Source organism: Pristiophorus japonicus, chromosome 24, assembly GCF_044704955.1.
Source record: "Pristiophorus japonicus isolate sPriJap1 chromosome 24, sPriJap1.hap1, whole genome shotgun sequence".
Lineage (NCBI taxonomy): Eukaryota > Metazoa > Chordata > Chondrichthyes > Pristiophoridae > Pristiophorus > Pristiophorus japonicus.
The window spans coordinates 12265774-12293171 of record NC_092000.1 but is presented as its reverse complement, the minus strand read 5'-3'; the positions used below and the strand labels follow the sequence as shown (position 1 = coordinate 12293171).

Sequence of the window (27398 nt, the reverse complement as noted above, 5' to 3'; positions counted from 1 at the left end):
AGGGAAGGAATGGGGCTAATAGATCTGAAGGAGGAAAAGCGGCTTTTTTTTAATAAAAGAAAAGGAGGTGGGAGTGTCGCTTGCATTGACTCTTAACAACTGCACTGTGCTGCCGTGCCAAAGACGAGAAGGGGCCCAAGTGCAATTAACTTTTCTGTGCTGCATAAGCCCATTTTCCAACAGGAGCAACAGTTGGTGCTAAAAGAGGCCTCATTGTTCCCGTGCTGCAGAAAAATCCACCATTGTTCCTACTCCCAGCATTATTCAGCCGCCAATGCTGAAAAGCTTCCGTGTGCAGCTATCCAGTGAGGGCAGAATTCCTGGTGACCCTTGGCTGAATTGACAACCTTCCTATCCGGCTTAAATGTAAAAGAATGGTCCATTGGTGAGGTGGAAAGTGACCGCCAGGCGTGGAGTAAGATTGGGCGCCCAGGAGCCGACCAGTAGGTGTGTGAGTGTGCTAGGCCCGTGCAGCGGCGCTTGGTCTCCAGTCGTCTTTGATCTCCTTGCCACTGGACCAAGACCTTGCTCTGTCTAGCCACCAGCCACCACACGTTAAAAGAATTCACACACCGAAATGAAATTTGGGACCTGGAACGCCGGGTCCCTCATGGAAACACCTGAACTCTTTTTTTCTTTTTGGGGGGTGTGGGAGCAGGCCATCCTCGACCCCGAGAGACTGCCGAATACTTACTTTACACGGTCGTGAATTGATGCTTCCTGGGGGGACGGATGCTATTAAAAACAGGCATGGAAATAAGCTTTGAAAAATCTGGGTCTTTCAAGAAAATTGTATCGCTTCTAACTTCAGTGATCCATTGCCAACCCTTTGAGATGGCAAGTGAGTGATGAGCAGCAAAGTGAGCATTGTAACTGAAGGCAACGAAGAAAAAAAACCCCACCACAGTCCCAAAGGAGGTGTTCTTCTCTGGTGTTTCCTCTTTGTATTATAATAACAGTATGTTGGAAAGGTTTCTCCGGTACTGGTTGAGCATTTGGTTTTTTTACTGTCTTGGCATCGAACACATTATGAAAAGGCTGCTGATCTTTTTAAGTCGAAAAATGAAAGGAGTTTCAAAGAAGTGGCGTGCTGCATTAATTTGCGCTTGGGACCGAAGGAAACCAGTTCTGGAGCTCGAGGCAGAGGTTTTAATTTTGTAGGACGTGCTCCAGAGCCATTTTACAGCCGACTGCACTTTGGATAATGCAGGTGATTGTAGCAGCCATTTTGCACACGGTAATGCCCCACTGTGAAAGCATTGACTCATACTGGGGTATGGTTTTCTCCTAGATGGTGGCAGCCTTCCGATACTCAAACTGCCGTTTGTGAGCAAGCCGGTGGAGAATTTTGGAGGTTATTTGGCAATGTAGGGCATCACAGTTGTTCGCCTTTTTGTCTCGCTCAATCTGAGGTCCATTGTGAGACATGTCTGCTCGGATCGGCATACTCTCGACAGACCAGCAATTGACCTTGTGACCTCTGATCTTATTGCATCACTGGGAGTTTTTTTTTTGATCACTGATGCAGTTAGTTCCTAGACAGAGTATCGTGCCGTGCAGTGGTTTAACCGTGCAGTATATGCCAGTTAAAGGATGACCTGTTAGTGGAAATTGAAGAAAACACTAACCCAATCATGGATTTAATTGAAATGTGATGCTCTACTTGCTTGCACCCATTAAATGCCTCTGTGTAACAGATAAAATCCTTTCTGCCTCACCTGAGCAACCACTGCAACAGACAGAATAATTTATGATTCCCTCCCCCAAAAGGAATAGCCCACTTCTCATCACCTTGTATGGAGTAGTGAAGGTTTAAAGGGCTATTGTCCTACACATTTAGCTCTCTTCTCTCCAGAGTTCCATTGTGGCGTGCCTGCTCGTATTGGAAAGCTGGCCCTCCGACCACCCTCGCCGGTCACGGAAAAAAATCTTGTCCCTCGCTAAAACCACTGCCCCCTTCGTCGCCAAACATTCCCCACTCCTGAGAGCGCATTGCAACCTGCAAAGATTATCATGTCTCAGTAGTTACAGCAGGTCTATTTAAAAAAAATATAGATACAGTGGATATCTCCTTTGCAACTAGGCTAACATTTCTTGAGGTAAAACGGGAGTTTTTATACAGAGGAAATGAACCAGAAATGCTGCATCTGGCATGTTCTTGAATATGTAATGAAAGTCAGACTTATTGTTATGATATCCAATTGTAATAATAACTCTTTCCCCCCCCCCCCCCGGTTATATAAATTCGGTGCAGCAAAATTTAGTAAATATTCTCATTTGTAGCTGGCGGGGGTGGTGGTTGTCCCTCTGATGGGACAGTTCCTTTCCCACTCCTGTCACTGTTCCTCGCCCCTGAATTCAACTCTTAAAAAGAATCTAACATCAAAAGACAGATGTGCAATATCTGATCTGTTTGTGAGGGCTTCCTTCCTTTTACCCCTGTAGGGGACGTGCTTTATCTTTGTTGTCATCTTTGTCCCTCCTTTTTAAAAAAAGTCAGTGCTTGCACTGAGTAAACTTTCTTTGCGATATTGTGAGCTCTGTATTAATATACTGCTCAGGGTCTTTACAGTACGTCTCCACTTTGGCTCACTGAGCAGATAGTCGGAGAAGTTTCAGTTTCCTATGACCGGAACTGTTGTCATGGTTTCATCCTTCATTTCGGGGGTTGTACTGTTTCTTTCTTCTATTTAAAGATAGAGGGGTGGTGGGGGGGGGGGGAGGAGCGGGGGGACTGAAAAAGTGCCATTGCACCCTCTGTCAGCGCTATAAAGTTTCAAAGTAATTTGATTGATTAAGCTAGCAGCGCACGCTGAGGCGTTGAGCTCCAGTAAATCCCGACAAAGAAATCCCAACTCTGGTGGAGAAATGCTTCTCTCCGGAGAGACAAGGATGTCAGTTCATATGGCTCGCAACAGTGACATGCCTTTTTGTTCTAAAGGCTGTTATGGCTCCTCGGGGAGCAATTTGGATTTTTTGGGCTCCTTGGCGAACACGACTGTGTGCAAGGACATGCAGCGGGGACGTGCTAACTAATCCAGTCCTTCACAACGCTGTGGTATTCTTCGCTCCTTCTATTGATGAATGTGCGCTACTGTGCTATTCAGGCAGCTTGGCGAGCTCCGCTGGCCAACAATAGTAAACTTAGCGACTAGTGCGGTTAATGGCCTTTACTAACGGATTAAGTTAATATTTTCCTTTCTTGATTGCTTGATTTTTTGTTTGACTGCTTACACCGTGCAAAGGTTCGTTTTTTTAAATGTTTGGCAGATATGGTGCCAGCTCATGGCTTCGAGTAAGTGGTACTGCCCTCGACTTTCGAGCAAAACAATTGGTGCCCAGTGAGAGTGGCTGGTTTGATTGATTAGATTGATCTCTGTGCTGAGTTAGCTAGTCTCAACCAGGTCAGTGTCAGGTATACAATTGGTCTAAGCTAGGTGAGGGGGGGTGGACAAAGTACCCACTTGTAATGGGTTCTTTGCTTCAGAATTCAGAGCCACACATTGCTATTAAGAACTAGGTGGTTTATTAGCAAAGGTTTAACAATCGCACTACACATTACCAGTTCATCCACTCGGCTCACAACCACCTGCCTCATTGTGGATCTCCCCGACCCAACTGGCCGGGGTTTTATTGAGTCTTGTGAACATCACGTGACTGGGTCAGCCACTCCCAACTCAACAGCTCTACAAACCTGTGAGCAATCTCACTGGTGCATACATTACACTGCTAATTTTTTTTAGGTGCGCGGCCCATTCAAATTCCCATGCAGCCGATTGTGAAGTTGCTGAACAACTTGCGTGGAGCCTCCAGACCTCTGCACAGCTTAACGGGAACATTAGGATGAAAGAAAAAGAAAGACTTGCATTTCTGTCGCGCTTTTCACGACCACCGGATGTCTCAAAGAGCTTTACAGCCAATGAAGTCCTTTTGGAGCAAAACGCGGCGGCCAACTTGCGCACAGCAAGCTCCCACAAACAGCAATATGATAACGACGAGATAATCTGTTTTTGTGATGTTGATTAGGGATAAATACTGGCCAGGACACCAGGGATAACTCCCCTGCTCTTCTTTGAAATAGTGCCGTGGGATCTTTTACGTCCACCTGAGAGGGCAGACGGGGCCTCTGTTTAATGTCTCATCAGAAAGACGGCACCTCCGACAGTGCAGCACTCCCTCAGCACTGCACTGGGAGTGTCAGGCTAGTTTTTTTTTATCCTCTCGTTCCTCGAGTGGGAGGAAGGATGGAAGGGAGGGGTGGAGGAAAAGCGTTGTCTGTGGTTCCTGTAAATGATACACTGACCACTGCTGGAAAGTCCATGTGTGAATGTGCATGTTGAGCAAGGAAAGGCATGGACTTAGTTGTAACTGTTATGTTCAGAATAACTCCACAAGACTGTATATCTTAAGTTCAAACTGTTGTGACCTTGGTCTGTTTATTGTAAATCCAGAGTGAGGAAGCCGTGTTGTGGACTGCCTTTTATACTTGCTTGCCCAGGGTGTGCAGGTGATCCTTGGGTCTCCCATAGGTGTGCCCCCTGGTGGCAAGTCTTACACATTGGTAATATTTACATATGTAACAGTAATGTTCCTCAGAGTTGAATAACCTCTCACTCGCTGATGAATGACCAGTTGCTGAGATAATTGGTACCCATGAACCTATCTGAACAAAGTCAGTGCCTTCTTGAGCGGGCATAAAGTTGGGGTGGGTGGGGAGTTCCTTGCTGGCGTGTCTACAGGCTCACTAACATTGATCTTGTGTCCCTCTAATGTATAACTAGGTATCTCCAGAAATCTAAGGACACTCAGAGGCCATCTTTCTTTGGTGGGTCTTAAGTGCTGGTTCTGCACTTCATTTCAGACATGTAAGGGAAGTTTTATTGCCTCTCTCCAATGAATCAATGGTTTCCAGCTACGATTTGCACCAGCCGCTGCAAAAGATGGCACACGCATGCACTCTGCTGGAGTGCTGCATCTCCCAAAGACAGGCCCCATGCAGCCAGTTGGAAGCCAAATGTACAACAGTTGGTAACTGATACATAACTTGTGTTTATTGAGCGCCTTTATCATAGTAAAATGTCTCAAGGTGCTTCACATGAGCGTTATCAAACAAAATTTGACACCGATATTGGGACGGGTGACCAAAGAGGTAGGTTTTAAGGAACCTCTTCAAGGAGGAGAGCGAGGCGGAGAGGTTTAGGGAGGGAATTAGAGCTTGGGGGCCCAGGCAGCTGAAGGCACTGGTGCCAATGGTGGAGCGATAAAAATCAGGGATGCTTAAGAGGCCAACTGCTGGGAAGAGCCGTTCAGTGACTTTTCGCAGCTGGTCTTTGCGAATTGTGACGTTTGCCTTGCAGCCATTTCAAGGCACCAGTACTTGGTGATCCTGTTTGCACCAGGACAGTTCTCAGGCAATATGAAAGCCTCACTACTTTATATTAGTGTTGTTTGTCTGATTTTTGGCAACCTGGTATCAGTAAACTGCCTCCTGACACTTGCTATGAAGCCTGCTGTCTGTTGACCTGCACTGAACATGTAGACCCAGGGCAAACTGTTTCAGGTCCTTTAATGTAAAATAGCAAGTGAAGTGAGCCAGTGCATTGCACAGGCAGCTTGTGGACTTGCTCGAGGCTGGCTGAATGATGGCCGTGTTGGGAGAGGTTTGCTCATCCATCTCTGCCCAGTGACTGATTTGGTTTGTAAAAGGTACCCAATCCCCAGACTTCAAACCATTGGATTTTCTCAGAATGTACACTCCTAGCAAAACGGTCAGTAAAGGCTCATGATTTATCAGCTTGTTGAAAGCTTTATGCATTACAACGTGCAGTATTTACTTCAGTATATAGTCTGTCACCCACTAGGCCTCTGTAATCTTGCTAATGATTACTTGGTGACAGCATGAAGCATTATGGTTGCTGTAGTCTCTCTCTGTCTCTCCCCTCTCATAATACACATTTTTATCAGAACAGAAAATCGTATGCAATTTGTTTAACTGGTAGATCCCAAGATTTTGTTAAGACACCCCAATTTTAATTTGCTTTAATGTAGTGTTGGGGACCAATGAGAGAATTTTCTCCAGTCAAGACCCACCATTCTGGTCACTTCTCTGCATGCCCCCGCTGCCACTCAGTTGAGCAAGAGCCACTGTGTTCTTGATGAATTAATTGGGGTTCTGTTGTACTCTGGCTACTCTCAAAAGCTGTACGTTTGAGGAACCATGCCTTTGGAGAAAGCAATGCACGTGGAAAAGGTCAAAATGCTGTGAAGGAAACTTGCAGTACACCGAATCTTTATATAAAAATGACCAGATGTAATGGTTGATATTGTTAACCCTTTTTATCGCCATCAGTCATTTGGTCATCGAACAAAATCACCTGGAACAGTCCTTTCTAACACAATCTACTCATCAAAGCTGCGGAGTTCAAATTGAACTGAATTTCTTTATTTTTAGCACTTAATTCCCAGTTTGCTTTTTTGTTTAATTCAAATTTTTAACTCTTAAAGCTGCTTTGAATTGTTACAGCTGGACCTTGTAGAGCTTGAATCATATCATCGCTTTGCCTCTTTCAGCTCACTTCGAAAAACACATTGGTGATTGCCAAGTTAAGTCTCGGCTGAGTGGTAGCACGTTCGCCTCTTGAGCCCGAAGGTCAAGGGTTCAAACCCCACTCCAGAGAGTTGAGCACATAATCTAGGCTGACACTTCGGTGCATTACCGAGGCGTGCTGCACTGTCAGAGGCGCTGTCGTTTAAAAGAGATGGTAATCAAGAGGCCCCCTCGGGTGGAGGTAATGGATCTCCTGGCATTGCAAGAGAAGCAGGGGAGTTTTCCCAGTATCTTGGCTAACATTAATCCCGACCAACATCTCTGATTATGTGGTCATGTATCACATTGTTTGTGGGATGTTGCTGTGCAAAAAGAGATTCCCCAATTTGCTTACATTACAACAAAGTACTTTGTTGACTCTGAAGTGCTTTTGGATGTCTTGAGGTCAGGAACGATGCTATATAAATGCTATGGGGAATCACTTGCTAATATTGACATTTCGAGTCCTGTCGTCTGAAAGATGGTGAACGCACCTAAAGGGGAGCAGTTCTTGTTGGTGCGCACTAACAGAAATAATGTTCTTGACAGCAGTCAAATCGAGAAACTGGACCTCCAGGCCAGAAATCTGAACTTGCAGACCCAGTTTGAATGGGAAGGCAGACACGGTGTGTGAGTAAAGTGGAAATGGATTCCACTGGGTTGTAAAGAAAACTTTGACAAAAGGTTACAAAGAGCATTGTCGGAAGATGAGAGGGAATGGGTCGAATGAATTTTAATGTTGCTGCAGTCAGCAGGTATTTTATGTGCGATTGCTTACTGTGTGTGCAGTGCCTACTGAATGCAATTACAGCCCTGTGCGCCTTGAGTAGCCGTGAATGCAAAGTTAATGGTGTAAAATTAGCTGACTGCATCGGAGGGGAGGATTCACAGAGAAGCACCATTTATATGAAATTCTTTCACCAATGTATGGCTGATTTGAGGCCTAACAATTGTTGGCAAGGTGTTGACCATTGGTGCATTGAATTTCCATCGTAATTAAAGCTCGTTATTGCAGACTGCCGTGCAAGGTAACAGGAGTTTTGACCTCCTGCCTCAATTTGATTCAAACAGCTGAGACCAAGGACCAAGTTTCCGCAAACTTGTTTTCTCTACAGTTAAACTGAAGAGCAAATAGTCAGCTTTGATGTCTCTTTTTTTTGCTGCTCTACAGGAAGTGAATCTTGCCTTGAAATGTAATGTGGCCTCTGAATTTATATGTAGCTAAGGTTGCACATGTTTATCCATAATTCAAGATGCTGGCAACTGCTGAGGGAGATAGAATCCTGCATTGTACCTCTTTTTTTTTGCCTTTGGACTGAGCCGAGACAGTTGATTGATTGCTCCCCAGAGAGAGTGTAACTTCTGCCTCTCCCTCCCCTCCACTGCAACTCCATAGCCGTCCAGCAAACTAAGGGCCAGTGTCATCTGTCTGCCATCGATTCATTTATTAAAACTAATTAAGGAAAAATGAGCTTGCAGCAGAGCCTGGGGACGGGTCCGTTCCTCCTGGGGAATTAGGATGATGGAGGTGTGATGTGGTACCGTGAGCTACGCAGCTGAGAACATCAATTACCTTCTCAACAAGGGAGGAATTTGTGAAAATGGCTTTTTGTTTCTCTTCTCCCTTTCTCCTGGAACAAGTTTTCCGTGTGGTGGCGTTTTAAAGGGCTAGCGGTTCCAGTGCCACAAAGTCGTTACTTGTTCCGGCCGCTGGCACTGTTCACAGACTGAGCATTGCTGTTTAAAGCTGCCCAGTTCTGCCGTGACTGGGAGCCCTGAGCGCGTACGGCGATATGTCGACAATGCTTCGCTCCATTTTGGTGAAGTACGGGGGTTTTTTTTTAAAAAGACACTACAAATATTTATGAACCAGAGCATTGTTTTGCCGCTTATAGACACTTTATGTCTCTTAAAACCCAAATGTTGCAATAAGGTTCATCTAATTCAATCTGTCGGCTTTCGTGACCATGGTACCATTCCAGAGGCTTTCCACTTGCATATGCATCTGCCCAACTTGAGAATGGGAATGAGTCAAGCATTGCTTGCGGGTTGTGCTACTCGACTGTATATCTGGGAGTCAGTTCAAATTAAGTTGCAGCAAACCCACCTCTCTTCTGCAGTTTTTATTTTTAATCCAAGTTGGCTGCAAAACCGAGCTGCGTTGACCAGGCAGAATTTTTAAATCCCAGTGTGTTTTCCCCCCCCCCCCCCCCCACCCCCCCCTTCGTCTGTAATTTACTTGCAATTCCCTGCTGGCTGGCTTTAGCATTTACTCCAGTCTGCAGCGTTAATGTGGTCAGGGAGCGACTTGAGGTAACCCGGTGGCTTTGCTGCGACAGATGTATCTGAGTTCGAAATATCCACTTCTAAAGAAATGGAGGCTTGTAACCGTTCACATAATGTAGTTTGTCTACCATGTGCAGATCATTTGAAGTCCTTGATTCACCGGAAGCTGATCTAACTCGGAAAGCCTTTTAAGTAATCCATTCCACATATTTTTTATATTCTACTCCGGGTGGGGGATTTTGCATTGTTGCCTTTGAACATTTTTGGGCCACGTTTAGCATAGCCAGACAGGGTAAAACTCCGGCAGCACTGCCCCAGCAAGTCTCCCTAGCCCCAATGGTCTGAGCATTTCTCAAGGCAACATTGATTCTTCCAAATGTGTACTTGGGCCGTCCTGATTGACATACTGTGAAAAATTGCATGCGTCTACTGCTTTTTTGTAGAGTTAGAGCGGGCTGTTCTATTTGATGCACTTTTATTGGTGTGTTTAATTCTGAGACAGCGTCTCTGAGCTCCCCGAATTTCCGATACAAGTCCCGGCCTCCTTTAGCTTGGCGGCAGAGCCTTCGGCCCATTTTTGTTTTGTCTGTTGTTGGAATAAGTGAGCTTGGTTTAGCAACACATGGCAGTGGGACCCTGCTTACAGATGCTGCTGCTCCCAAAAATCTGAATGAAAATAGAACGGTTATGAAAGCGACCAAGACTGTGCCCAAATTGTGGGCACTTTTCTGTGCTGTGTTCTCGTGAGACTGCTCCAAATTCTTTTCTCTCCCAAGCCAGGAAAGAAGGGAGACTTTGTCTGGTTGGGCTGGGCTGGATCCAAGCTGAAACCTCATTTCATCTCTTGGTGCTTGGCAGGCTATTTGGCCACAGGGGGGGCCAGGGGGACATGACATCCGAGCCAAGATCCTGTCCTTGCATCCTATTTGTATGTGCGCTTCCAGCAGGAATTGCTGGAGAGTCTTGGTTTCTCTTCCACCTCCCCCATTTCCCAGGGGTGCTGCAGCCAACTTTGGTGTCTCAATTGCTGCCCTGATTGAGCAGCTAATTGGGGTTGAAATCTGGAAAAGAAAGAAAGACTTGCATTTATATAGCGTCTTTCATGATCACCCGTAGTCTCGAGGTGCTTTACAGCCAATGAAGTACTCACTTGTAATGAGGGAAACGCAGCAGCTAATTTGCGCACAGCAAGCTCCCACAAACCGCAATGTGCTGACCGATTGAGGAATAAATATTGGCCCAGGACACCAAGGATAACTCCTCTGCTCTTCTTCGAAATAGTGCCATGTGATCTTTTGTGTCCACTTGAGGGCAGACGGGGCCTCGGTTTTACATCTCGTCCGAAAGACGGCACCTCCAACAGTGCAGCACTCCCTCAGTGCTGCATTGGGAGTGTCGGCCTAGATTTTTTTTTGTGTGCTCCAGTCCCTGAAGTGGGATGTGGACTTGAACCCACAACCATCGGACTCTGAGGCAGGAGTGCTACTCACTGAGCCACAACTGACACACTGTGAACCTTCAGTTCTGTATGGGCTGCTGCTGTTGAATGCTGCATTTACTTCTAGGCACTGGAGAGTGCAAATGCTTAATGAATCTTAAGTTTTCAAAAGGGCAGTGATTGGTGGTGGTATTTTAAATGTTTGTTTTCTTTTCCGCGCAGGATTTCATTTGAGTGGAACTGTGACGGAGCTCGCCAGCCAAGGTGAACCCGAGAAAACGTACAAAGTTGCCATCAGCTTCGACCGCTGCAAAATCACCTCCGTGACGTGCGGTTGCGGCAACAAGGACATCTTCTACTGTGGCCACGTGGTGGCCCTCTCGCTGTACCGCATCCGCAAAGCTCAGCAGGTGGAGCTGCGGCTCCCTATCTCCGAGACCCTGTCGCAAATGAACAGAGACCAGCTGCAGAAGTTCGTGCAGTACCTCATCACCGCCCACCACACGGAGGTGCTTCCCACCGCGCAGAAGCTGGCCGACGAGATTCTGTCCTCGTGCTCCGAAATCAACCAAGTGCACGGTAAGGAGCGGGGTGCGGGGTCTGCGTACGCTGGCTGGGTACGCACAATCTCGTCCGTTTGCTCTGATCAGTGCTATTGTGCCGAGACACTTTCAAGACTTGCATTCCGTACGCAGTCTTTGTATAAATGCTAATGTTCATCGTGCAGGTAGCACTGAGCTGAGTTAAAACTCTTGATATTTGTAAACGCATTTCACAGAAAAGCAAATTGGAGCATTTTCATGCACTAGTTTCTTCTTTTGGCTTCACTTATGTTAAACCAATCCATAAGAATATAAATAGGAGCAGGAGTAGGCCATAAGGCCCCTCGTGCCTGCTCCACCATTCAATAAGATCATGGCTGATCTTATCATGGACTCAGCTTCATTTCCCTGCCCGTTCCCATAACCGATTATCCCCTTGTCGTTTAAGAAACTGTCTATTTCTGTCTTAAATTTATTTACTATCTCAGCTTCCACAACTCTGAGGCAGCAAATTCCATAGATTTACACCCCTCTGAGAAGAAATTCCTCCTCATCTCAGTTCTAAATGGGCGGCCCCTTATTCTAAGATCATGCACTTTAGTTCTAGTCTCCCCCACAAGATGAGTCTTTTGGTGTCAGGGAGTGGAACATTCTTCTCATTTTTCACCCTTGAGGGAGATCGGGTGCACCATCGGTAAGAAAAACCTCCTTGAACTCCGAAGCGAAGCCCAAATGCACACGCGCCACCTTTTTTGCTTTCCACACCAGCCCAGTGTTAGCCTCCTGATATTGCAGGTTTTTGATGTGGGTCCGTGACCATGAGGTCCAGGCTGACGCTGACCAAAATCACTTTGCTTATGTTTCTGAACCAGCAGCGATGGAGCACTTATTCCTATCTGGGCTGGGGTTGTAGTCTTCATCTCAAAATTTACATCTCAATCCTCCATTTAGTATTCTCGTGCAACTCTAAACTGTATAATTACTGCAGGTTACACAAGGATTGTGTTTTTTTTTAATTTAATTTCCAGGGCTGCCACAACTTGAGTGTCTGTATGTAGTTTGTGGAACTGAATACACTTGGAATTGCAGTGTATAGATGCATTTAAGGTACGGGGGTACATGAGGGAGAAAGGAATAGAAGGATAATGCTGATGGGGTGAGATAAAGTAGGGCAGGAGGAGGCCTGTGTGGAGCATAAACACCGGCATGGAACAGTTAGGCTGATTGACCTGTTTCTGTGCTATAACAATTTGCATTTATATCGTGCTTTAACGTAGTAAAAGGTCCCAAGGCTCTCTGCAAAAAAGCATTCTCAAACAAAATTTGACACTGAGCCACATAGGGACAGAGAATCAAAAACTTGGCTTTTAAAGAGCGTCTTAAAAGGAGGAGCGAGAGGCAGAGTTTTAGGGAGGGAATTCCAGAGCTTCTGGTCTCAGCAGCTGAAAGCACGGCCGCCAAAGGTGGAGTGATTATAATCGGATGTGCAAGAGGCCAGAATTGGAGGAGTGCAGAGTTCTCTGGGTTGTAGGACTGGAGGAGATTACAGGTATAGGAGGGGCGAGGCCACGGAGGGATTTGAAAACCAGGATGAGATTTTTTTAAATTGATGTATTGCCGGACCAGGAGCCTGTCGGTCGAGAGCACGGGGGTGATGGGTGAATGGGACTTGGAGCGAGTTAGGATATGGGCAACTGATTTTTGGATGAGCTCAACATTATGGAGGGTAGAAGATGGGAGGCAGACCAGGAGAGCATTGGAATAGTCAAGTCTGGAGATAACACAAGCGTGGAAGAGGGTTTCAGCAGCGGGTGAGCTGAGACGGGTGGAGTTGGATGGTTACGGAGATGGAAGTAGGCGGTCTTGATGGCGCGGATGTGTGTTCGGAAGCTCATCTCGGGGGTCAAACACGACAGCAAGGTTTCGAATGGTCTGCTTCAGCCTCCGAGGGATGGAGTCGACGACTGGGGAACGGAGTTTGTGGCAGGGACCGAAGTCAATGGCTTTCGTCTTCCCGATAGTTGCGTTCATGTACGTACTATTAATGAAATTAGATTTTACAGTGGCGTTTTCTAAAAGTGCCATATGTTGGAAAAAGTCAGAAAGCACTTTATGCGATGAATTATTTTTGAACTGTATTGATTGTAGGTAAATGTTGGGGCCATGCTGGCGTGAGATGAATGGCCAATTATTTGTTTTGTGGTATTGGTTAAGGGAGGCATGTTGGCCAGGGCACCGGGAAAACTAACCTGGTTCTTTTGAGTATTCCCCTGAGATTTTTAACACCTAACTAGATAAGTAGTCGGAGACTAGTTTAATGTCTCATACGGAGGATGGCACCTCTGACTCCACATTCTCCCAGTACCGTGAGTCGGCATAGATGTTTTATTTATATATAATAGATATATACGGCCTTTTACATGAATCTAATTTGGCAAAGCAGCTCCATATAAACCATGTCTGATCCAAGGATAGCATTCCAATCGCAAACCACTTCCCATTTGTTCCTGCCTAATTGTGGTTCAGTTATCCGTCGTGTGATGTTCATTACACGCGACAGTGAGACTTAACGGGAGAAAGAGGACATTTTTTAAAAAAAAACAGTCCTCCTGAAATTGGTGTAAAATATTGTCGTTAAGCAAATAAATCTGCCAATTGCTGATCGCAGAAATCCAAGTGGGAGCTGCGGTCGTATATTGATCAAATTATACTGTTTAGAATGGCTAAGTTATCCTTGGGGCAGGCTCTGGGCAATAATATGTCGTGCTGATAAATTCTGTGTCTTAGCCAGCTGAGAGGTTGGGCATGGCCGAGTCTGTTCAGTAGATCTTTCTTTCTGGTACATCCTTGCAAGGTCTTTGCAGTTTAGTGCATCCTGCTGCCAAGGGAACCTGATTTGCAGTATACTTATGGCACTTTTTTTTTTTACACATTTGAAATGGGAATGGCTAGTGATTTCATCCCTGTAATTGCAAAGGACAATAATTGTGATTAAGACTACTCAAGCAAACCATAAACAGTCCTTCCAGTTTATTTTTTTTTTCTGTTGCCAATCCATTCCCGTATTGCTTTGGTCCTGATGGGTGCTCTAAATGTTGCACTGAACACAGCGTACGAAGCAGATGGTGAATGAGTACAGGGTAGATACAGTATTTCTGGTACTCAGGGGAGTGGGGGGGGGGAGAATAGGAGAAGGAGGAAGGTTGGATAACTCCATTATATACCACACATGTTTTTGGCAATGTTTCTTGTCCTCTCTGGGCCATCTGTTTTGATGCTGTTTCAAACAAAACTATTTCAGGCAGCTTACTTTTTACAATGATTCTCTCACTTCGCCCCCCGCCCCCCCCCACCCATGCTTAGGAATGTACCTCTGTACTACCCCTCCCGTATACAGCTCCATGCATCATAAAGGTTCCTGTTGAGATGCACGGCAGCGCAGTAGTTTGGAGGTCCCGTGCATCCGGCTCACCTTTAAATGGAAAAACCTCACGTGCGTGGAAATTTGAATGGGTACTGCACGTTAAAGGGGTCGTGCACCCCCAAAAAAAATTAGTGAGGACATTTGCACCATCACCCGATCAGTGGTACCTCCCCCAAGCGACTGTTACATAACATAAGAAATAGGAGCAGGAGTCTGCTGTTTGGCCCCTTGAGCCTGCTCCGCCATGCAATAAGATCATGGCTGATCTGATCTTGGCCTCAACTCCACTTTCCTGCCCGCTCCCCATAACCCTTGGCTCCCTTATTGTCCCAAAATCTGTCTATCCCTAACTTAAATATAGTCAATGAATATATTTCGGCATGTTTGTCATGCACAAGTCTGTACAGTGAGTGTCGGCTGACTTTGTCCGCAGAGGTTGTAATTATTAAAGCTAATTGTTGTCTGACGTCCATATACACTTCCCAGCGAGGATCAGTGGCTGGTGATTGGGAGCAAGAACCATGGTTTTTGATTCCTCTTCAGTTCTCGAGTGCTGTGATCTATTGCAGTGCCTCAGCTCCTGCCCTGTGTTCAGTCTGTCAATTCCCATTTTTCTTGATTTAATTATTGATGGAAGGATGTGCGGGCAAGTGGCTGACTGTGTTTAGGGTCCATGTTCGCTTTTTAACCTGGTGCGTAGAGAGAGATTAACTACAGTTTTATTTTAAAAAATCAGTCTATTATTGGGATGCAAACTGAACCCAGCCCTTCATTCTAAATTTAAAATGCTGCTGGAAGCTGCGAAAGATGTTTCAACTCATTGCTGAGACTTGTGGGACCCCACACCACATTGGATGCATGCGTGAGGCTGAAATGCTAATCGTCTGACTAAAACGTTCTGAATATTTAATATACAAATAAGCATTTAACCGTATGTAATCTTTAAGCAAATTCTTAACTGTGCTGTAATTTATGTAAGGTTTTCCCACACCCCAATTATGTTCCTCTTGTACCCTGCATTTACTAGCAATGGATATGAAGCCGACATGAACCACTTTATTGCAGGGCTGGTGTCAAAATAGGTTATCCATTTACGTTCCAGCCTGCAGCTGGATATACCGGCTCCTAGTTAAGGGGCTGAAATAGCCATGGAGTATTGCATTGTTGGTATCACTGAGGCTAGGCTCTGACCTTTTTATAAATGTGAAGCCTGGGCGCCTCATTCAGGTCAGCTTTGTATTGCTGTACCTGCTGAATTTGTACTGATGAACGGCGTGTTAGTGTCCACTCCAATTGCCCTGAATCTGCAGCGCTCAGCGTTGTGTTCCAGTGGAGACCTGAGCCAGTTTGGGTTGAAGGTTTGAAGTCTGTAATTGGTACGCGATGGCTTGGAAGTCTCATCTGTCTTTGGCGCTGTTGCCTATAATGGGATTCCACCCTGTGCCTGTGAATTTGTACTGATGAACGGCGTGTTAGTGTCCACTCCAATTGCCCTGAATCTGCAGCGCTCAGCGTTGTGTTCCAGTGGAGACCTGAGCCAGTTTGGGTTGAAGGTTTGAAGTCTGTAATTGGTACACGATGGCTTGGAAGTCTCATCTGTCTTTGGCGCTGTTGCCTATAATGGGATTCCACCCTGTGCCTGTGTTTCTCTCGTTTCTGCAGAGGCCAAGCTGTACTTTCTAAAAAAAAAAGTAATTAATTTCACATTGCATTACAGGCGCACCTGACCCTACAGCAGGAGCCAGTATAGATGATGAGAACTGCTGGCATCTAGATGAGGAGCAGGTACAGGAGCAGGTGAAAGTGCTGCTGTCTATCAGTGGGTACTATGGAGCGAGCAAGCAACTACACTCCATGTTTGCTAAGGTAAGTCCCCACCAGTGAGAGCGTCGCCAACTAAAATCCGATAATTGACAGGGTTACGATCTGTAATACACAAGGTTCTTTATCGCCAACCTTCTCCAAGCATTTCTGAAAGCGATACCCTTGTAAGCTTTTTGTTTCTCAGCAGATTAATTTTCCCCCAACATTTTCAACAGACGTCTATTGTGTCCCGAGTCTGTGATATCACCTGTCACGTTGTTTGTCATCACTGACGAGTAATGGAAATTGTTCGGGGATGGGTAGGGGTTGAAAGGAGGAGAAGAGCGGGGAGAGATTGGGGGGGTACTTTATGTACATGTTGTGTTATCTGGAATATAAATGGCTACAAGATGGAACTTGCAGTATACTTGTCCCAGCATCAAATTTTGCATTGCTGTATCTGTATCTCCCTATCTCTCATCTTTTTCAGCCTCACAATCCCACAAAATGTCTGCGCTCCTCAAATTCTAGCCTCTTGAACATCCCTCATTATAACTGCTCAACCATCTGTGTCTGTGCCTTTAGCTGTTTGGGCCCTAATCTCTGGAGATCCCTCCCTAAACCTCTCTGCCTCTCTTTCCTCCTTTTTTAAGATGCTCCTTAAAACCTACCCCTTTAACCAAGCTTTTGGTCATCTGCCGTAATTTCTTCTTTTGTGGCTCGGTGTCAAATTTATCTGTTTTGTCTTGTAACACTCCTGTGAAGCACCTCAGGACGTTTTACTACATTAAAGCCGCTATATAAATAAAAGTTTATTATTATTATGCATTAAAAATTAACCCAAAACAAAACATTCTTATGAAGGTGGTGACTCTTGCTCTGGTGCAGCCCCACCTGCACTGACTACCCTCTGGCCGCTTCAGTGTGACCATTTTGCATCGCTGGCAATAGACAGTGAATGACAGGCTATCAGCCTGATCCCATCCTCGCTGATCATCCACACACACTCTACATTAGGAATTGCTGGGAGCGGGTCACTGCTCTCTGAAACTCTTCCTCGCCTTCGTTGCTGGGGCTAATTGTAATGACCCTGCTCCGTTGATGAGATCAGCTAATCTAACCAACCAGAGATTCAACATGGGACCCCGTTTCTGGTTTGTCAAGTGCCGCACTGGCCAGCTAAAGGTGCTGCATGCATGTTTAATTCACCCCCCCCCCCCCCCCCCCCCCCCCCCTGGTGGCAATCTATTATTTTGATACCAAATGGTTAATTGCCTATGTTCATAACGGTTTGTAGTAGAGGCTTCTGTAGCCTAATTGTTCAATTTGCACGGTTCCAATAATATAGAATCATAAGATTTACAGCAGGGAAGGAGGCCCATTGTGTCCATGCCGGCTGACAGGGCTATCCCGCCTAATCCCACTTTGCAGCTCTTGGTCTGCAACCCTACAGCCTTGTAGGGTACGGCACTGTAAGTGCACATCCCATTACTTTTTACATGTGGTGAGGGTTTCTGCCTCTACCACCCTTTCAGGCAGAGAGTTTCAGCCCCCTGCCACCCTCAGGGGGAAGACATTTCCCCTCAAATCTCCTCTAAACCTCCTATCAATTACTGTAAGTCGATACCCTCTGGTTGTTGACTCCTCTGCCAAGGGAAATAGGTCCTTCCTATCCACTCTATCTAGGCTCTTCATAATGTTATACATCTCAATTAAATCTCCCCTCAGCCTCCTTTTGTTCCAAAGAAAACAACCCTTCTTTGTTCCAAAGGAAACAACCCCAGCCTATCCAATCTTTCCTCATAGCTGAAATTCACCAGTCCAGGCAACATCCTCGTAAATCTCCTCTCTATCCTCTCTAGTGCAATCACATCCTTCCTGTAATGTGGTGACCAGAACTGCACGCAGTACTCCAGCTGTGGCCTAACGAGTGTTTTGTACAGTTCAAGCATAACCCCCCTGCTCTTCTATTCTATGCCTCGACTAATAAAGGCAAGTATTCAGTATGCCGCCTTAACCACTTTATCTACCTAACCATGCCTTTCCTTGCACGGCAGGTGCGGGAGATGCTCCGGATGCGCGACTCCAATGGGGCTCGTATGCTGACACTAATGACGGAGCAGTTTATGGAAGACCCACGGCTCTCGCTGTGGAGGCAACAGGGGACAGGAATGACCGACAAATGCCGGGAGCTGTGGGACGAGTTAGGTAACGGCTGCAGTTTGCACCTCGAATTAAAACATGCAGTTTCTTTTGATGGCTCACTGTGTGGTTATCGAACCGAATTTCCCTTTTGGTTGTTCATTTTATTTTTGCTGGTGCATTTTTGGATTTGGAGAATGCCCAAGACTGAATTATTATTTTTTATTAGCGTAACAGGAGCTGTAATGGAATTATTTTATGAACTTTTATGTTCTTGTAGTTTAAAAATAAATTTCAGCAGCCGCTTTGCAAAGTTTTTTTTAACTTTTTCAATTAAAAATGTTTTCTTCTCGTTTGGCTCAGTATGTTGGCTGAACAAGCACGAACTCCCAAATAGAGAGCAAAGGCTGGAAATAATCAGCAGCATCTGTGGAGAGAAAGAGTCAACAGGGGGAATTTTAACATGGGTGAGCGTGTGGGATTTGGTGCAGGTGGGTTGGGGGGTTTGAATGGGGAAACCTTCTCGGCTCCAACCTGCCGGCTTCTGGATTTTACTGAGCGGCTGGCAGCCAGCCCACTCCCAGGGGATGGGTTGGCATTTTAGATGTGTTAATGAGACTGGAGGCCTCTGATTTAACCTGCTTTGCCGGTTTTACTGTGGGCGGCCGGGTATCCCCGACCTCTGGAGGGGCGAGGGGACCCGGCAGCTGCAACGAGGTGAGGACGGGTTCGGGGAGAAGCTAAGTGCCTTTGCGGCAGTGCTTGTGGCCGGGAGGAGCAGATCCTGAGGCTCCGGAGTGCTTCCCGCCCGACTGGCAGCCAAGCCCGTCACTCGGGCTGACTTTCGGGAGGGGAACCCGTGGAGGCCAGAAGATGCACGCTGCAGTTGAAACTCCACAGAATGCGAGGAAACTCAGACTTCCGGGTTTTCCCGTCTGAAACTCCGCCCCAGTAAATGTCCAGGCCAATGCTTCCGGTCCATGACCTTTCAACAGACTAACTCTGACTACAGAGAATGCTGTAAATCTCAGCAGGTCAGGCAGCATCTGCTTCCTCTCCACAGATGCTGCCTGACCTGCTGAGATTTACAGCATTCTCTGTTTGTATTCCAGATTCCAGCATTTGCAGTATTTTGCTTTTGTAACTGACTATATCGGCTATATCTCAATGCTGAGAGCGCGCAGAAATCAAGCGCAGGCAGCGGAAAGAGCATGCGGCAGACCAGTCCCACCCACCCCTCCCCTCAATGACTCTGTCCCACCTGTGACGGGGTCTGTGGCTCTCGTAATGGACTGTTCAGCCACCAAAGAACTCACTTCAGGAGTGGAAGCAAATCTTCCTAGATTCCGAGGGACTGCCTATGACGATGATCGGCTTTGGGCCCATTAGCATTTTTGCATGAAAAAAGTGATTTATTCGTCAAATAATAACGGTGGAAAATTATTTATACACTGGCTAAGATAAAAGGTACATTTTATATAGCACCTTTCACATCCCAAAGTGCTTCTCAGCCAATGAATGACTTTTGAAGTGTACTCATTATGTAGGGCACTGAGAACTCTGTTTCTCAAGTGCTGTGGGATTTTCAGGTTCTCCTTAATAGACAAACAACTGCGGGTCAATAATAGAGAGCACGTCTAACAATGCTGCATTATCCCTCACTCCTGCACTGAAGTGTCCTCCGAGATTGTGCTTGGGTCTTGGAGTGGGGTTTGAATGGGAAGAATGCTCCCCAACTGAGTCAAACTAACAATTATACGCAGTAACTCTTCCATCTGGTTAGGATGATGCTCGACAACTTGCATTAAAATGATATGTCATCTTGCATTAAAATATGAACCCACAGCTACAGTTAAAGGCAAAGTCTAATATATTATTCTTGTGCAACTAAATGTACAGATCCAATGGGAAAGCATCCAATGTTTCAAGTTACATGAGGAACCCTTCATAAGAACATAAGAAATAGGAGCAGAAGTAGGCCCCTCGAGCCTGCTCTGCCATTCAATAAGATCATGGCTGATCTGATCTTGGACTCAGCTCCACTTCCCCGCCTGCTCCCCATAACCCCTTATCCCCTTATCGTTTAAGAAACTGTCTATTTCAGTCTTTAAATTTATTAAATGTCCCAGCTTCCACAGCTCTGAGGCAGCGAATTCCACAGATTTGCAACCCTTGGAGAAGAAATTTCTCCTCATCTTGGTTTTAAATGGGTGGCCCCTTATTCTAAGATCATGCCCCCTAGTTCCAGTCTTCCCCCATCAGTGGAAACATCCTCTCTGCAGCCACCCTGTCGAGTCCCCTCATAATCTTATACATTTCGATAAGATCACCTCTTATTCTTAACTCCAATGAGTTAGAGGCTCAACCTTTCCGCATAAATCAACCCCCTCATCTCTGGAATCAACCTAGTGAACTGCCTTCAAAGCAAGTATATCCTTTTGTAAATTTGGAAACTAAAACTGCATGCAGTATTCCAGGTGTGGCCTCACCAATACCCTATATAGCTGCAGCACGACCTCCCTGCTTTTATACTCCATCCCTTTTGAAATAAAGGCCAAACTACCATTGTCCTCCCTGATCACTTGCTGTACCTGCATATTATCCTTTTGTGTTTCATGCACAAGTCCCCCCAGGTCCCGTTGTACTGCAGCAGTTTGCAATCTTTCTCCATTTAAATAATAACTTGCTCTTTGATTTTTTTTTTTCTGCCGAAGTGCATGATCTCGCACTTTCCAACATTATACTCCCATCTGTCAAATTTTTGCCCACTCACTTAGCCTGTCTATGTCCTCTTGCAGATTTTGTGTGTCCTCATACAATGATGGGAGGAAAAGCAGTGTATCGTCAGCAAACTTGGCTACATTACACTCAGTCCCTTCTTACAAAGTCGTTAATGTAGATTGTAAATAGTTGGGGTCCCAGCACTGATCCCTGCGGCACCCCACTAGTTACTGATTGCCAACCAGAGAATGAACCATTTATCCCAACTCTGTTTTCTGTTAGTTAACCAATCCTCTCTCCATGCTAATATGTTACCCCCGACTCCATGAACTTTAATCTTGTGCAGTAACCTTATGTTCCATATTTATGGGGTAAATGTTCTTTCACAAGTTGATGATCAATAATTGCAGCGAAGATTAGAAAAAATGTCTTTACCCAGAGGATGTTTAGAATGTGGAGCCATAACTGTGGAAGCAATCTATAATTTATTTTTTGAAGGGGGTTAATTGCTTGAAAGAGAGTAACATTAAAGGGAGTGAGGAACAGTTGGCAATGGGACATCAGTATAGACATGATGGACCAAATGGCCTGTTTCTCTTTGTTGCAACCATTTTTGGTATTTCATCAAATCGTACAGCACATCGTGCCTGTGCCGGCTTTTCGAACTATCCAATTAGTCCCACTCACCTGTTTCCCCAGAGCACTGCAAATTTTTCCTTTTCAAATATATATATATATATATATACACACACACACAATTCCCTTTTTAAAAGTTCCTATTGAATCTGCTTCCACCACTCTTTCAGGCAGTGCTTTCCAGATCATAACTGCTCACTGCGTAGAAACATTTCTTCTCATCGCCCACCCCCCCCCCCCCCCCCCATAATTTAAATATGCGCGCGCACACAGTTCCCTTTGAAAGTTACTCTCCTCCCTATATACGCCATCAAAACACATCATGATTTTGAACACATCTCCCCTTAACCTTCTCTACTGTCTGAGATCAATGCATGAAAAGTATGTGCCCAGTATTGGCATAACTCACTCGGCCTAGTTTGCGTCCACACTAAACTCCCTCTGCATTGCACCAATACCGTGGCTTAATTCCAACCTCGAAAGAGCATTTGCTGAGAGTGTGAGATTTTCCACTTCCAACAGCAGCATCCTTGTCCTTTTGCTCAACGCTCATCGAGTGCCAGTTTGTGCCAAACCGTGGGGAGCTTTATGCTGCCCACCCACCGTTACAAATTCTAAAGCTGCTTAATTTTCATGTAGGACCCTAGAAAGAAGGAAAAGAATTAATTGGGTTTATACAGTGCCTTTACAGTCAATGAAGTACTTTTGGAGTGTAGTTGCAGTTGTAATGTGGGAAATACGGTAGCCTGTTTGCACACCGCAAGCTCCCACAAACAATAATGAGATACTGACCCAGATAATCTAGTTTTTTTTTGTTCTGTTGATTGAGAGATAAATATCGGCCAGGACACCGGGGATAACTACCCCGCTCTTCGAAATAGTGCCTTAGGATCTTTCACGGCCACCTGAGAGCAGACGGCGTCTCGGTTTAACGTCTCATCCATAAGACGGCACCTCCGACAGTGCAGCACTCCCTCAGCACTGCACTGGGAGAGACAGCCTAGATTTTTGTGCTCAAGTCCCTGGAATGCAACTTGAACCCACAACCTTCTGACTCAGGCGAATGTGCTGCCCACTGAGCCACAGCTGACTCTGACCTAGGAACCAGAAAGATCCAGTTCTTTTCTTGTGAGAACACATTCGGCGGAGGCTTAAATATGCCAACTACGTTTTTTGCGAGAGTAACATTCACTTTGCCAGTCTTGCTTTTATATCCAGACTGGGAAAGCTGATCTTTGAGGATATGCCGGGTTCCACCCTGCAGGGAACCACAGCATGCACACGAGGCCAGTTCCCTGCGTTTGCATCGTTTGAAGCTCGCTCGTCTTTCCAGCAATATCATAGACCTAGGGTCTGTTGGTCCACCATGCCATTATTCCCTGGACCCTGGGCTTATTTACACTGAGGTGTGCAGCCACCAGAGGGAAACCCCCCTACCCCCGCCCGCCCCATGTCTACAGTCGTTGACGCACCGAAAAATGTAACATTGTCTGTTATTTCAAAGCGAGGTGGAAGGGAAGCTGAAGCAGTCTGGCCTTGATCTGCTGCCAGTAATATGAAGCCCTAAACTACAGTGCCCTTTCTGACTCCATTAGGTGTTAATCTGGCAACGCTTGGAGCACTTCATATATCGAGCATGCAAATTGGTTTCAAATAAGTGAAGCTAAAGATCTTGTTTCAGATTTCTTGTCCTGCTGATTTCCCACCCTCCCTATTGGCTAAACATTTGTATTTCTTTTAACCATCCATCACCAGATCTGTCTGGTCCACTGTAAGAGCTATCTGGTCTCACTGTCAAAACTGGCGGCTACTCCAGGATCGTGCTGATGAGCAAAGATAACTCCCAGCTGCTTTTCTCTACTACCAACCATTTTGTTTTAAACCCCTTTCACCTGCCCTCTCCACTTACACTTTCAGCAAATGTGAGGAGCTTACTGGTCTTCCTTTGGCAGTAGATTGAGACTTAGCTGTCTCCTTCCCTAGCGCTGAACCCATATCTTCCTCTCGTTTCTCTCCCAGTCTCCTTAAGCCCCTCACATAATACCCCCCCCCACCCTCCCCCTTCCCACTAACTTGCTGACCATGCGACTTTCCTTCCAGGCTCCCATGCTAGCTGGCTTGAAAATGGTTCCCTCTCCTCGGGTGCTGTTGCTCTCTTTTTTTCAAAACCATCAACAGCTGTCCTTTCTCAATAAAACCCACCTTCGGCCTTTGTTCTGACAACCTACCACCCCTTTTCCCACCACCTTCACCTAATCAAGTGCTTTAAAATGTCGTTACCACCAAAATCAATGCCCATTTTTCCCCACAGCTCCATGTTTGAATCCATCCAAACATGCCCTTGCCACAGCAGTGAAATGGCCCCAATCAAAGTCGCAAATTACATCCTCTGTCACTGATGGCTTATCTTTCCACAGCCTGCTACCTCCCCTCCGCTGTCCAGCTCAGTGGGACTGCCCTCGCTTTGGTCCACTCTTGCGTATCCAATCGGAGCCTGCGCATGTCCCATTCGATGCTGAGCTGAGCTTCCTACCCCATATCCTTTCAGCCGTGGCTCAGTGGGTAGTGCACTCTCGCCTTTGAGTCAGAAGGTTGTCGGTTCAAGTCCCACTCCAGAGACTTGAGCATCAGAATTTAGGCTGATGCTCCCAGTGCAGTGCTGAGGGAGCGCTGCACTCCCGGAAGCGCCGACTTTCGGGTGGGACGTTAAACCGAGACCCTGTCTGCGCTCTCAAGTGCATGTAAAAGATCCCACGGCACTATTTTGAAGAGCAGGGGAGTTATCCCTGGTGTTCCTGGCCTCAATCAACATAGCAATCTGGTCATTATCACATTGCTGTTTGTAGGAGTATGCAAATTGGCTGCCACGTTTCCCACATTACAATAGTGACTACACTCCAAAAGTACTTAATTGGCTGGAAAGCACTTTGAGACATCCGGTGGTCATGAAAGGCACTATATAAATCCAAGTCTGTTTTTCTATCGCAAAGACCTCTGTACTTCCACCTTTGTACTAAAGTGCTATCATCTGCCTCCGATCCTGCCTTGGCCTACCTGCAGCTGAAACCCTCGTCCATGCCTTCGCCATCTTCAGTCTGTACTGTTCTACTTTTTCAGTACCTGGATCGCAAGTCAGAACTTCAAAACCTTGAGTTCGTTTTCCAGGAAACCTGTTTGGAAAGCCCAGTCGCCAAACTTGAAATTGCAGATTGAGTTGGCACCCGGCAAAATGAGCTGATCGACAGCTTAGCTCGGTCTGCATGTGTAATCAAAGCTGCAGCAGGTGTTTTGCATTTTGACCAGTGTCCACTGGTCGCTGAAATCAGACCAGTCACACACGTGCACTCTCACTGGGGCACCTGTGAAACGGCCAAGTCCATGCCAACTTTGTTCTGAGCTCCTGTTTACTGGTGTGCCCACAGTTTCACTATCACTCAGATTAAAATGGAAAAATGGGAAATAATATCTCTCAGCTGATTTGACCTGTGCATTTTCTGTTACTGCGTTTGGAGGCTTTAACGTTTGAATCATGCAAGTTGAGATGAATGCACAGAGGCTGCCCTGACTGCTCAGTTGGTTTAAAGCAGTGAGGCCCAATGAGGCCCTGGCTCCTGACCCTTAGCTGATCAGAACTGGAACCCGTATTACAATTATCCTCGCTGCTCTGCGCTGGATTTTGAGGTTCCCTCTACTGATCACTGTCTAGTGATCCCCTGTTAGAAATGCATGCGTGCAGAGGTCTGATGCAAGATTGATCTGGCTTGGGCGTGATGCCAATTGTAGTTGAATAGCCAGACATGTTGGAACTGTATTCCAACCAAGAATCAATGCACTGAAGAGAGGTGGGGTGGCGATGAGTTAATTGGGGTGGGTTTATCTTTAAATAAACGTGGCGTGTTTTTTAAGCCACTTGGCAATACTTTTGTTTCACATTAATAAATAGTTCTACAGGAAACCTAGGAAAACATAATCGTTTTTCCTTCCCAACTCTCTTCCCATCCAATCTCTATCTGGTTCATTGCTAGGCTGCTTATAATTTCATTTTTAGCTTGTGAAAAAGTTCCATTAAACTTAATGCATATTTGTATTCCTCTGTTTTATGTCACTGAAGCAAGCCTTGTTCCCTTTTTCCTGTCCCCAGTTTGTTTTTGAGTGTCTTCTGGCACCGTTTGTGTTGTCTTGAGAGAAGTGGGTGGGGTATGAGCAGGGCACGAACAGCTACATCAGCTGTCCATTCTGACATGTTTTTTCAACTCTGCTCCCCTCTTCTCCACGCCCCATGTGGGCATGCTTGACCTCCGCTTGCCAACTCGCCCTGACCGCACAGGAGATTGAGAGACCAGACTTAATTTTACTACCTGTTTATCAATTTCATTACTTCAATTTCTCAGTTCTGGAATGGGCCCATTCGTGGTATTCAAGACGTTCTATCGGATATACAGCACAGAAACCGGCCATTCGGCTCAACCAGTCCATGCCACCGTTTATGCTCCACTCGAGCCTCCTCCCATTTTCTCATCTAAATCTATCCGCGTAACCCTCTATTCCCTTCTCGCTCACATGCTTGTCCAGCCTCCCCTTAAATGCATCGATACTATTCGCCTCAACCATTCCCTGTGGTAGTGAGTTCCACATTCTCACCACTCTCTGAATTCCCTATTGGATTTCATGGTGACAATCTTGTATTGATGGCTTCTGATTGTTGTTCCCCACAAGTGGAAACATTCTCTCTCTATTCACTCTATCAAAACTGTTCATAATTTTAAAGACTTCTATTCTGTCACCCCTCATTCTTTTTTCAAGAGAAAAGAGACCCAGCGTGTCCATCCTTTCCTGATATGTATCCCCTCGCATTTCTGGTATCATCCTTGTAAATCTTCTCTGTACTCACTCCAGTGCCTCGATATCCTTTTTTAAATATGGCGACCAGATCTGTACGCAACGCTCTGTTTTCAAATTGTAGCCAGTTTTAACCTGGCACATTCTGTGCTTTACATACCTGTCCAGTGAATACTCCTCCACAGTTTTCTTTTCTTTTTGCTCAAATTAGGCAGCCACTATTTGTCTATCCCCATGTCTCCAGTTTCCCAATCAGGGCAGGGTAATCCTTTCTCTGATGGTCGATGCAGATGACAAAGTTAACCAGTTTAAAAAAAAAAATGTTTGTGCACAGGCTCTCCCACTGATAAATTTATCTGCTTTTGTAAATGTGTGCTGATGCTGCGCTTAGTACAATCTTTCATGCTTTTCCGTGTCAAGGGTGCAAACATATTCCACCTAACAATGGAATGCAACGTTGTATGAAAATAAATCCTTGATTAGAAAGGAAAAAAGAAGAAAGAATTAAGTACTTGTAAGTTTAATCACTGTTGTAATGTAGGAAATGTGGCAGCCGATTTGCAAGCTCCCACAAACGGCAATGAGATAATGGCCAGAATGACTTTTTTTTAAAAAATAAAGTGGTGTTTGTTGAGGAATAAATATTGACCAAGAAACTGGGGAGAACTTTCCTTCGAAATAGTACCATGGGATCTTTCACATCCACCTGAGAGCAGACCGAGCCTGTGTTTAAGTCTCCTCTAGAAGACTGCACCTTCGAACGTCTGAACTGGTGTGTCACCCTTGATTCTGTCATCAAGTTGGTCCACAATACACTCCCGTGCCACTTCATTGTTGTTTATATGACCTGGGTGTCTTGTCTGTAAGGTGAAGAATGGGGCAAATGTCCAGTGAGCGGCATGCAGCTGCACATGAAGCTTATTTTAAATTAGATTTTCAAGATGGTACATTTTATGAAGCCACTGTGCATTCACATATATT

At 45.7% G+C, this 27398-nt stretch overlaps 1 protein-coding gene across 3 annotated transcripts in view; it reads left to right on the top strand.

The window, feature by feature from the left end:
• The window catches only part of LOC139237934 (zinc finger SWIM domain-containing protein 5-like), a 122183-nt gene that overhangs the window by 52502 nt on the left and 42283 nt on the right, over positions 1 to 27398 (top strand). For all 3 annotated transcript variants that reach the window (XM_070867254.1, XM_070867253.1, XM_070867255.1), the window contains 3 exons: positions 10533 to 10889; positions 15994 to 16142; positions 18137 to 18287. In XM_070867254.1, coding sequence (XP_070723355.1) covers positions 10533 to 10889; positions 15994 to 16142; positions 18137 to 18287 — 657 coding nt within the window. The remainder of the gene's footprint in view (positions 1 to 10532; positions 10890 to 15993; positions 16143 to 18136; positions 18288 to 27398) is intronic.